Here is a 12057-nt window from a genome sequence, read left to right on the forward strand (position 1 = left end):
ACCCAGCTTGCTGTGGTGCGGGGTGGTAGAGTAGGTTGATTCCTACCCAAACCCCACAGAAATGTCCTCAGAGGAGTGGGGGACGGAAACGGGGAATTTCTTTTGCACCCACACCTTTTTCTGCACTGCAGTTTTGATCCAGGCAGAAGGGAGCCCAGCTCCTGCAGTGGCATTTGGGTGCTGCGCGTTGTACAGTGAGACAGCTGAATCTATGAGCAAAAAGCACGCATAAATAAAGGCTTCCTCCCTGCGCTTTATATAATCAGAGTGGATGATGTCATTGGAGCTGGAGAGGAGCAGGCTGTGAAATTACAGCCCTCTGCAGCCAGGCACAGCCAAGCGCAAGGAGGGGCTGCACGGAGCAAGGACCAGGCTCCGCTCTGAGGGGCTCGGAATGAAGGGCCTGGGGGTTCAGGGTTGGAAGGCTTGGAGGAGAGCTGGGGGTTAGAAGTAGATAATCCAAATACATTTAGAAGGGAAAGTGGGGAGAACACCACCCTGCCCAGTGGGCAGCCCTGGGGCTGCAGTTTCAGGGGCCAGGACCCCTTTCTTTCACATTGCAGCCACCTCTGGCTTGTGGTGGATCAGCTGGCAGAGATGTGGGGCTGCTGAGCTTGCTTATCCATCTTCTGCTTCAGTCTTCTGTTTAGGAGCTGAAGTACCTTTCCCCACAGCAGCTCCTAGCAGAGAAAAGAGGGCATCCTCGCTCTGCTTGCCCTCCACATCCCAGAGGAACTTGCTCCTCCTGGTCCTGCACGGGGGAGGAAACAGGGGCGGCAGAGAGGCTCTGTCCTAGCCAGAGTTGCCAGCTGGAACAGGATAAAAGGTTGTCCTCAGCTCTTCGGGACAGAGGGATGTGTGTTAGGCTCTGCTTTTCTGAAGCCTCTCAGGTGCTTTGTTCCTTTTCTGGCCACCCTGATGCCCCACATGGGAGTCTCAAACGGGAGTCTTCCCTCTCATCAGGCAGAGCAGGAGGAGGGCACCGGGTTGATCTCTTGGGAAAGACAGCCCCCTCCTTTCAAATCCTACATTAATTCCTTCTCCAGCACAACCAGCACCTACCAGATGCTCAGGATGCTGCTGTGAAAGCCTGACTTTTTTCCAAGCCCATTTAGGCAGGAGAAACGGCTCCAGCTTCCCCTGTCTACGCTGCAGCTCCCTGCAGCATGCAAAGGCTTCGGCCTCGGCTGAAGCTGGAATTCTCCTTCTGTCATCCTCTGTCGGGATCAAGGCAGCGAGAGGCTGCAGCCCTTCGCGCCAAGCCCGCGTTGTTTCTGCGTTACATAACGATATGGGCCTTTAGACTTGTTTTTCCAGATATTGGCAGATGCGTCAAATATTGGCATAATCCAGTGGTTTACATGGAAAGCCGTCTGGCTCTGTCTGGAGCCTGCACAATGCTGGTATTTTCATTGAATACAAGAGCCTGCAGCGTTGTCAAAGCCATGTTGCAACGGAGCCCAGGTAAACAAGGGGAAAAGACATTCGTACCATGGCCTGTCCCGTGGGATTACAGCTACCCGGATCCAGCTCCAGGAGTAGATAAGAAAGATTAATAGGTTTGTGATTGCTTTTTCTCTGAAGTGGTATTTTAGCTAGGTTTGCTGTGATGCTTTTAAGCTCTGGAGTTTTTATTTCTGGGTTTTACAGAAGCCACCCACCAATGCGTCAGACCTGCCTGTGTGCTGCAACGTTTAAAAACCCATCATGGTCCACTTGGGCTGTTGGAAGTTGAGAGAGGTCAGGGACTATGACCAGGTCAGATTTTAAATGTGAAAAGGCACAGTATTGAACACTGCAGAGGGGAGAGAGCCAGGGAAGCTGTTAGATGTGATCTGTCTGAAGGAAACCAATGCACTTAACGTGCCAGGATAGATTGTGGGCTTGGTTCTCTTTGCTGTCCCAGCTGCACTAGGCCAGAGGACTCCCACGTGGCTCTGCCTGTGTTGTCCCCAGCAGCGGGAGGTGATGCTGGGACTGCAGGGCCTGGCTGTCCCCAGTCTGCACCAGCCTGTGCACCGAGGCTGGCCCGCTACTGTGTGCTAATGCAAAGCCCTGTGCATTTCCCTTGGTTAGGCTGTGGTTGCAGATAAAAATGCGCTTACGTTTGCAGTGGCGTCAGAACTCAGCGTGGCTCAGCTCTGAGTGCAGAACAAGGGGAAAATCCACCAGCAGCACAAAAGTGATTGCTTTGGTCAAACCACTTCCAAACCTGCCTCAGCTCAGCCGACGCCACTTGCCCCTGCAGGGTGCTTGTTGCCCAAGTCATGCTGTGCTCTGTCATGAGCTTATCAGCTCGGCCTCACACCCTGTGTCCCAGGCAGGTGTCCCCTCCTGATGCCTGGTGTGCTGGCAGAGGCCACCACCCCTGCTGCAGGCCATGGCCTGTGGCAGCCGGCCAGCAGGGCCACTGGCAGGAGTGGCTTCTCTGAAAGCCATCTGCATGAGCCTGGGCCAAGCTTCAGGGCTGTGAGAGCTGATGTGGGGATCCAGAGCTGGGGGAATGTCCCCTCTGGGGCCACACATGCTGCAGAAGTAACTCTTTCCAGTGCCTTCATGGGGACAGGCCCTCTGCTTTGTCCTCTCCCTGCCCTTGTTTGGGCCTGCAGAGCACAGCAACCTTCTTTGGCCCACTGTGGTCCTGGGGCACAGCAGGAAATGTTTCAGTGTCCAGGGTTTTACTTCATGGCGGGATCTTTGCATGTAGCTTTCAGGTGCTTAACACAAGTGATCACTGAGTCCACACATAACCTGGCAGATGCCAGTGCCATTCTCTAACCTGCTGTCTCAGCAGTCTGGCCGGTGCTCGCTCCTGCCCGAAGCTGATCACTGCTTCCAGGAATCTCGGTTCCTGGTGCAGCACCTTCTCCAGTTCCTGGTAAAACCTCCAGTGCTGAGAGTCAGCCCAAAGCTCAGGCTGTAGAGGTGTTGTCCACTTCTCTCTGCAACCAGGAATGTGCTGTGATACATTTGACACTGGTTAGACATTGATTTCCCAAACTTCTTGTTTTCTGTTGCATAAATAATTCAGTTCTCACCATGGGCTGGGAGCTGCCCGTGCCCAGCAGGGATGGAGTCTGCGGTCCCTACCCATAGCAGGTTCCCTGTTAGGTGGATGCAGCCCTGCTCCTCAGCTCCCAGATCCATGCACACATCTTTGGCTTTACTTGAGCTGCGTTTTTAACTTGGGCTGATCCTGTAGATAAGGCGTATGGTTGGTGCTTGCACTGTGAAGAGACGCGAGCTGCTCTGTGCTGCAGTTTGATGGCTGTGCTCTGACACCTCTGACTTGGTGACTTGCTTCTGTGGCCATTCAGGAAATCTGTAACATAGCTAAAAATGGGCTTGAAACTCAAAATGCCTTTAAACGTGAGACCTTGCTGCTCCTCCTCCTTTCTCTAGATGCAAGAAGTCACTGTCCAGCCTCCCATGGGAGGACATGGAACTGTAGTGCCCATGTGTACCAGCAGCACTTTATCACTGCTGGCCTTACAGGTCATCATGAAATATTGGGCAAATACCTGTAGTGGGTGCTCACAACTGTTGATCAAGCTCTGCATTTAAAATAGGCTTCCTGTCCTGCTGTGTCAGCCATGTGGGTTTAATGTCAGTGGGGTTTGCCCTAGAGCAAGCTGAGAAGTAAAAAGATGAGACTGATGTGATTACTATTTTTTCAGTTTGATTTTTGGATTATGATTTGCCTTTCTCCACCCCTCCAGTTGTTAACAGTTAATGAAAAACACGTGTTCTTCAAGACCCTTGCTGGTCATACGCAGCCCCATGGCTCTTTTTGAGACAGAATGATGGACCCTTTGTAAAGAGATTTATAATGGAAACAGCGAGGAGCTCACAGAGCTCACAGCTACAGCACGGCTCGTGAACACTCCCCTGTGCTGACAGTTCATCAGCAAAACCCCTGACCCTTCCACCCTTAATCATCCTTGCTTGTCACTGACATAATTGCCTGATTACAGACTCCTCTCCCCCACCCCTTTCAAACTGGGTGCAATCGTGAATTTGAAAAACAAATGGAAATGAACTGTCCATGCTCTTTTTTTTTCTTCTTTTTTTCTTTCCTTCCCCTGCATTGAGATGGATCAGGCTAACATTCAGTTTCTTTGTGCCTGAGCAGGGCCTGGGATAGGCTTTCAGGACTCTTTTTGCACCGGTGTTTCTCGCATGTGAATGGTGGAGCTGATGTCATTGTGTTATTGATTGGGATGACAAGTTTGGGCATAAATCATTAATGTCTGGGAAAGAGAGAGGGAGAGGAAAAAGGCAACCCACACTTGATAGTTTTCCATAGATCTGCTGTTCATTCCTGCATTCGTGATACAGAGGAGGAGACAGTGGGAACAGTTTTCCTGTGCAGCCCGAGGATGATGTGCTTTGCTACTTGAACTGTTTTTCCCAGAAGTTATTTCCATATTCTGCAGAAAATGGCTCATACCACCAGCAGCACTGTCCTGCTTGAGCCTGTCTTTGTAGACGTGAGCCAAGGTCAGGAGACTGCCCTAGGGCCAATCTTGGGTTCTCCTGTTCCCATAGACACTGCACGCCAAGCAGCACTTCAGACTTGGGCCCAGGAAGGCGTAAGAGTGTACGTTTTGGGAGCTACCATCCCTCTACCTCCTTTAAAAGCCCACAGAGATTGTTTGGGTGTTTTGGGCTGACCGTTCTTAGTGATCTTCTAATTTTTTGCAAAAAGATGGTGCTTAGATCAGTTCATAGCAGTGTGCAAGGGGGTAGCAGTCATTCGGAACTGCATTCACAAAAGTTCTTCTCAGCAAGGCAGACAGCAAATAGGTGAGAGAGAGGAAACCCAGAGATACTTGTACCATTTGCCTGTGTGTCTTGCCCCTGCACAAAGTTCATCCAGATGAGTCAGATTATCAGTTCAGACAGCAAGAAAATAAACAGTGTCCGTCAGAGGTGAGCAATAATGCAAGTATCGGTGAGCAGCTGATGTTTGCACTGTAAATAGTTTAGTGGCAGTCTGTCCTGGTACCTGTGGGGAATCTTGCGATGTCTGGAAAGAGGGAAACACGAAAACTGTCTTGTAGGAGGGAAGTAGAGAAGGAAATGAAGTTGCCTTTCAGAAAGCAGAGCTCTGATGCTTCTCTTCTTCCCTTGCAGTCGAGCTCACCTCCGCCTGTGTCTAGAGCGCTTAAAAGTTCTGATACCGCTAGGACCAGACTGCACCAGGCACACAACGCTTGGGCTGCTCAACAAAGCCAAAGCACATATCAAGGTAAGAGCTGCTTTTCTCAGCTGCTTTCAGGCTGGGAAGTTGGGAAGTGCAGTTCAATCGCTTGCTCTTTGCTGCCTTGAGGTAACTGTTGAAGGAGACTGACACCTTGTGAAAAGAGGAAAAAAAACCCTACAAGCGAACCTTGCCCCCTTTGTTCATCATTTATCATTGCTATGAGCTGTATTGTTAGAAGAGTCCATAATGAACTCTTTTAACTATGGAAATGATTGATTTGGAAAGCAGGGGGCTTGTTCTGTATTGTGATTGTTCGTTGACAGCTGCATCTCTTTAAAGAAAAACACACCTACTGTTGAATGACTGTATTTTGATGGGAAATGCAGCCTTGTTTCTGATGTGCTAGTGAATTTCCACTGCCAAAGCATTAGCACAAACCACAAGAGTGTGTGAGACGGGGTTGGCTTGCTGGGGTTTCGTGTGTGAACCTGCCAGCTAGGCCAGCACTCTTCTAGATTCACTTTTGGCAAAGGGAAGCATGAAAAGAAAATGCAGCATTGTCAGTATCTGGAAGAGGCTGAAATATTTTGTCGCAGGTCAGGATAGCAGGAGGGAGGAAGGGAGGATGGGTGATGAAGGAGAAATAAAGCACTGCCGAAGGGACAGAGTTAGCCTGAAATGACTCCTCCTTATGCAATGTGCTTGTTGTAGGAAACAAAGAACAGTGCCCTGGTAGATTTCCCAGCTGTGATCAAAGAAATCTGTAGTAGGTTATGTAAATCGCTTACTGAATAGAAAACTGTTTCTGAGAAATCCTACTAAACCATGCAGCAAGGAACACAGAACTCCCAGGGCACGTTTTTATGTTTCAGAGGATCATAACAAGCGCTGAATTGGTTTGGTTAAGGGAATTGAGTCCCCTTCGTGGACAGATTTGGTAATGCAAGTGGCTGAACCACGTGGAATGACCCACAAACTGCTGCAATTCAAATCATTTCCCCTGGAGAGGCTCTGTCCTCAGAGACTCTTTATGTTAATGTGTATGATTTATCAGGACTTGGGAAGTGGAAAAGATGTGAGGAGATGGCATTGTTCTTGGAGGCTGCAGAGCAGCTTAGTTCAGGGCTCTTTTGCAGCTTAAATCCTTCTGGGACCTGGGAGGGTCTAAGCCAATCTGGTGGCTGGGTGGTAAAGGTGGGAGGGAAGGAGAGAAGGATGAAACTAATTATCGAGTCATATTTGATCATGGCAGAAACTTGAAGAGGCTGAAAGAAGAAGCCAACACCAGCTTGAGAACCTGGAACGAGAACAAAGATTCCTAAAGAGAAGACTGGAACAATTACAGGGTCCTCAGGAGATAGAACGAATACGAATGGACAGCATTGGATCTACCATTTCCTCGGATCGCTCGGACTCAGAGCGAGGTGGGTGTTGCTGAACCAACATTGAATCCTCAGGGCTCTTTGAAGCAAGGGCATGAAATACATCCATTTCTGTCTCTCAGCTACTCCCTTCTTACAGCCTTTGGTATTTAGGCTACTGATTTTGCTCGCATATATGTCCCTACAAACGCACAGACACGCACACACACACGTGTGTGTCTATATCTATCTATCTATCTATCTGTCTATCTCTATATGAAGAGTTTAGTCTTTTGCATGAGTTCCAATTAAGTCTGGAGCAAGTGTTGTTATTGTCAACTTGAGCTGATTTCTGTGGGATTTAAAGTGACCTGTTTCTCTGAAAAGCTCTCTAAAATGCCAAAGCATTAGTTAGGAAGAATAATGTGGTCACAAGATGGTAGCTAAATCCTGATGGTAACGCTGAGATACCCGTTGTGCTCTTTAGTCTACTGAATCTCTTGGCAACACAAAGAGGAAAATCTAAGAAGATAGCAGTGGGACTGGAACGGATGTTGCAAAGCAGCATCCAGCTTCTCATTCCGTATTTGGACCATGGTGTAACCAAGGTGCCATGACATAGCAAGCATAATTCAAATCCTCAGTTAAAACTGGATAGAGATGATCTGAATGGCTCACTGAATTCAGATAATTTTCTTTTTTTAAATATCTCTGCTGTGGAGAGATACTTTGGCACAATAGGTGGTTTGATATTTACTGACAGACCCAAAAATGCTCTATAGTTTGGGTGTGAGTAAAAAGTATCCTTTTGGAAAATTCCTAAACTATATGGGAACCAAGATACCTGGTTAACTAGCTCTCTGCTTTCTAGGTCTTTCTTAAAAACATGATTTATGTTATAAAGTCCACTGAGCATCTCTGAGAGTAACCCAGATCCCCCTCGTAATGCATTGTAATGCCCTATATGAGTGGTCCTGGCTTTGACAATGTAATATCAAGCAAGTAGCCTGTTTTGGGGTAACCTCATGCTGCATTTTCTGTTTTATCTGTTTGTTTTTGTTTCCAACACTGGGGTAGTAGAGCTCTAAAGAAAGAGGTAGTGGAACAAGTTCAGTGTGTGGGGTGGCCCACGCAGGCTGATAGTGTGGCCTGCACGCTGGAGGAGTCAAACCCCTTTGCCAAGTCCCTCAGAAAAACTCGAGGCTGGTATCTGGTCTTTTGATAAATCATATCCACAGCCCATCCCATTCCAGGGAGAGCACTGAGAGTCTTCCTGCTGGACTGCTGCTCCATTCCTGGCTGGGGAATCCCAGCTGCTCACTGGCTTGAAGGGAGGAACGGTTGGGTCTGTGGTGCTAAGCTGTGTGCGTTTCTCTCATTTTCTTTTTCAGAAGAGATTGAAGTGGATGTTGAAAGCACAGAGTTCTCCCATGGAGAAGTGGACAATATCAGCACAACCAGCATCAGTGACATTGATGATCACAGCAGCTTGCAGAGTATTGGGAGTGACGAGGGTTACTCCAGCGCCAGTGTCAAGCTCTCGTTTGCTTCCTAGAACCAAGTGAGACAACAGTGCAGGGCGAATGATTTCACTGGGGTGATCAAACTGGGTCCTACATATGAGTATCCTCTTTCAGAAGTGACATATGGACAGCTAGTCCTGGAGAGACCTGTATATAAAGCTTTTTGGGTAAAGGAAGCCTCCACAGAAACCCACATCTGTTCATTTGGTCACGTTACCAATCCCAATTCCTGCTGGCAAAAAGTTAGACCAAACACTAGTCCCTTTGAAGTCAGTGAAATCCGTTTGTTTCTGTGGGACCTGGATCTAGACCTTAGTGATGAAACACTTTGTTTTGAATTTATTTGTTTGAAAGAGGATACTAGAGACTCATCCCTCTCTTTCTGTCATGAGATCTGAGAAATGTCTGAATTTCTTACATTGCATTCAGGTTGAACAACCTAGTTTAGGCCCTTCTGAAAAGCTTTTGTGGTCCTAAAAGGACCGTGTCCTACAGTTTATCACAATCCAATGCTGTCGTAATGTACTAGGAAATCTTAGAAGGCTTCCATAGCCTAGGAATAACAGTGACAATATTGATTAAGGTCTCATTCTGTGCCCAGAGAGAGGGGGGCAGCAAAGAGAGATGTTCAGGAGAGAACACCATTCAGCTCAGCTTTCTGTTGGACATCATTTAAAAAGCAAGTACCTCTGCTGCGTGGCTAAAGCGAGAGGTACACACTTGTAACCTACCAGCACATCGTGGGCTGTGTCGTGCCACAGGCTGTGACCCCGATGGTAGATGTGTGCTTATCCAGGCACACGAGCAGCTGAGGACAGAGAGAAACCAGCACATACATACGAGAGGTGACATGCCAGAAAATCATGCCCAGATACTGAGCCACTATGACCTTTTTATTTGAAGAGATTTTTTGATAAACATTTGTAAATGTGTTGGGAGGGAAAACACCCCAAGTCTGATGCGTCTTTTTAGAGCTTGTCCATATGAAACCTTAGATGTCTTTTATATGAATTTATGCCATGAAAAGATCTCTGTTTTGATGAAGCACTTGACCCAATGAAATGCAAAGATGCTTTTTGCCATGCACGCAAGGAATGAAGGCTGTGCTAGCTGGAAGAGGCCAGGTTTGGTGGGGGTTTCTTCAGTTTTCTTTTTAGAATCATTCCCTTTGCTGACTTTTGAAGTTCCAGTCCAGTAGTTAGCCTAGTTAAGCTCAGCACGTCTCTCATGTTAATGTAACGTTTTGACTGCACGTCCTGTTCCCAAGGGCCTTGCCATCTTCTCCGTGCAGGTGCTGTTAAGAGCTCTTATAGCGAACGTTTTCTAATTTTCTCGGAGACGAGCATTCTAACCTGCACTTTGAGGGCTTTGCTTTTTTTATTTTTTGTCTTTTTAATGGCCAGGATTATTTTGTTTTCCAAGTTTTAAAAACCTTAATAGAGTCCTCACCTATGGCATTGTTTGAAACTTTGTATATCCTTAAGTAATTTAACTACCCCTCATTACTAAGAAAGAAAAGAGGAAAAAATGCTTTATAAAATTCATAACTTATTGCTGATTTGAATGGGTTGTTAATTTCAGTCCTTTAGATTTTATTTTATTGTTTTAGGTAGGGTTGGGCAAAAAGAGGTGAAATAAAATTAAAAATAAAGTCAACCATATTTAGCAGTGCAGTGGAATTGTGTTTAAATGTTAGCATATGGTCCCCATTAAAGTAGCACTTTAACGCCATTAAACATTTCTGTATCTGAAATGAGTCGTGTTCTTCCATCTTGGTCATTCGTATCACTTCAGCCGAATCTTTGTCCTTCTTGTGCCCTTCAATCCTGCAGTGAGAAGATCCTGCTGTAGACTTCTGCATTGTAAGTTGCCTGGGTTTAAATATTCTGATGTTTCCCCCACTCTCCTCCAAATTGTGTCACCCCCTGTAAGAGGCACAGCACGCGTGCTTGAGTAGAGAAATAATTCCCATGGCCATAATGAACGATTTCTGTTTGTTTTGGATTTTTAAAATTAACTTGCTTACTAAGTCTGGATCAGGTTTCTGTTGTTAAATGTGTTTTCACTTGTGTGTGTGTAATCCAGTGGCTCAGGACATCTCTTCTTCCTTCTGGGAGGTGACCTGGCAGGAGCAAGACTCTGCCACAGACTGAATTGAGCTCTAACTTAATAAATGAGGCCCAAGGGTTTTCAATGAAGAAATGGTGCTTGGATTTGGGGTCCATATAATCTCTGGATGACACAGGGTTTGAGATTGTCTTCTGAATGGTGAGAAGTGGGAAACTTTAGCTCTAGCAGGGCCTTACTTATGTATTCATTATTATTTGCCTTGAAAGTGGTGACCACTGGCAGTCCCGGTGCTGAGCAGTTAAATACCAGTGGGATGTGTTTATTTATGACCCTTTTCCTGTAGCTCTCCCAGCACCTCCTCCTTCCTGTGATTCCTGTTTGTTTTAAATGGCCACTTGGGAAAGAAATACCACAGCTGAGAAATACTGAAGTTCAAGGCAGGGGGGGGACTGGCTTTGCTCTCCTGGTTGGTATAAAACAGTGACGTGTCCATGCTTGGAATAAACGTGCCTGAAATGTTTGCTTGTGTGGCCCAGGACCACTCAAGTATCTCCTACCTTTTCTAGCATTGTGGACTCGAAAGAAAATGTAGCAGGAGACGCATCATGTCACTTTTCAAAGTGTCTACTGGCCACCCTGAAATCTTGTGAAACAGAGCGAGTATCCAAATGTGCAGATCCAGACCTTGGGGGCCAAGTCTCTCTTACTGCTTGGAAGCTGAGGTGGTCCCTCACTCCACTGAACTCTGAGAGACCACATAGAGCAAGTAAAATTTGCTGGTTTTCCCCAGAAGTGTGCTCACAGAAGTTTGTCTGTTTTGTCCAAACTCTGTCCTTAAAAAAAAATTAAAAAGGCCTTATTTTCACTCACTCCAAAAGACAGACACACGGTGTTGCTGTTTGGGTTCCCAAGTCTGATATCTTTTAATGCACAACTATGCAGAATTTCTGCTGCTTCTGAGGCCTCATTTTACTCTACAGGTAGAGAGTAAAGTGAAATACTTCACTTCCAGTCTTCTCATCTGTCCCTAGATGCCTGCCTACCACATCAACTTCAGTTTCGCGCAGAACAACGGTTGTTCTCGCCACGTGGTAGTTTGGACATGGAATCACATTTTCCTTTCATATTTGCAAATCTGTGTGAGGTTTTTCTTATGGTTTGCTTTTGTTTTTCTGCTTCATTTTTGTGTTTGTAGCATAAGGGAAATAAATCCTAGATCTATTCTCTGCTTAATTTTACCAGAATACGATGACGTTTCCTGTGAAAACAGAGCTGCTTGTATTTTCCTCAGCAATTTGCCCACACAGTAGATGCGCATGCATGCACACACAACTCCCTCCTAAACTCATTCTGTCAAGTCCCCCTCTGTAAATTAGGTCCCCAGTGGGTCCTTCTGCTACGGACAAACCCATTAAAAAGCCCATCCAGCATTTCCCTTCTTTTGACACGAGCGTATTACAGGATGTCATCCCGTGTCTGCAGACGGGCTACAGATGACTATCTGGCTGCATTTGTCATGGTTATCCTGTGGCGAGTTGTCACTTGAAGGTCATTTTAATGTCCGTTCCATTAGAGGGATGTCAGTGACGAAGGTGGTCTCAGATCCGTCTGTCTCGGGAAAGCTGTAGGTCAATAGAAATGGGGTCATCTATACAGATCTATCATTTTCCAGGTTTTGTGGTTGTGTTTTTCTTTTGTTTGTTTGCTGCTGCCTGTTTCTGGCTGGTGAGCTGCTGCCTCCTGCTTTTCTGCTCTTTGTTCTCTTGTACTTGCTGCTCCCTCTTTGTGTTTCTGTGTTGCCCGGTTGAAATGAATGAAACATTTGGCTTCAGTGGAAGTGAGATTTGTCGTGTGCACTAAATGGAGATAGTATTTTATTTTATTTTATTTTATTTTA

At 46.5% G+C, this 12057-nt stretch overlaps 1 protein-coding gene across 1 annotated transcript in view; it reads left to right on the top strand.

Moving 5' to 3' along the window:
• Positions 1–9838, top strand: part of MXI1 (MAX interactor 1, dimerization protein) — a gene marked incomplete at its 5' end in the record, with an annotated part of 45800 nt that extends 35962 nt beyond the window's left edge. The window contains 3 exons of the mRNA XM_010187838.1: positions 5137–5251; positions 6459–6630; positions 7959–9838. Of these exons, the coding sequence (XP_010186140.1) occupies positions 5137–5251; positions 6459–6630; positions 7959–8122 (451 nt within the window). The remainder of the gene's footprint in view (positions 1–5136; positions 5252–6458; positions 6631–7958) is intronic.
• Between the last annotated feature and the right edge of the window lie 2219 nt (positions 9839–12057).

The sequence above is a fragment of the Mesitornis unicolor genome, unplaced genomic scaffold (assembly GCF_000695765.1).
Source record: "Mesitornis unicolor isolate BGI_N332 unplaced genomic scaffold, ASM69576v1 scaffold45600, whole genome shotgun sequence".
NCBI classification, from domain to species: domain Eukaryota; kingdom Metazoa; phylum Chordata; class Aves; order Mesitornithiformes; family Mesitornithidae; genus Mesitornis; species Mesitornis unicolor.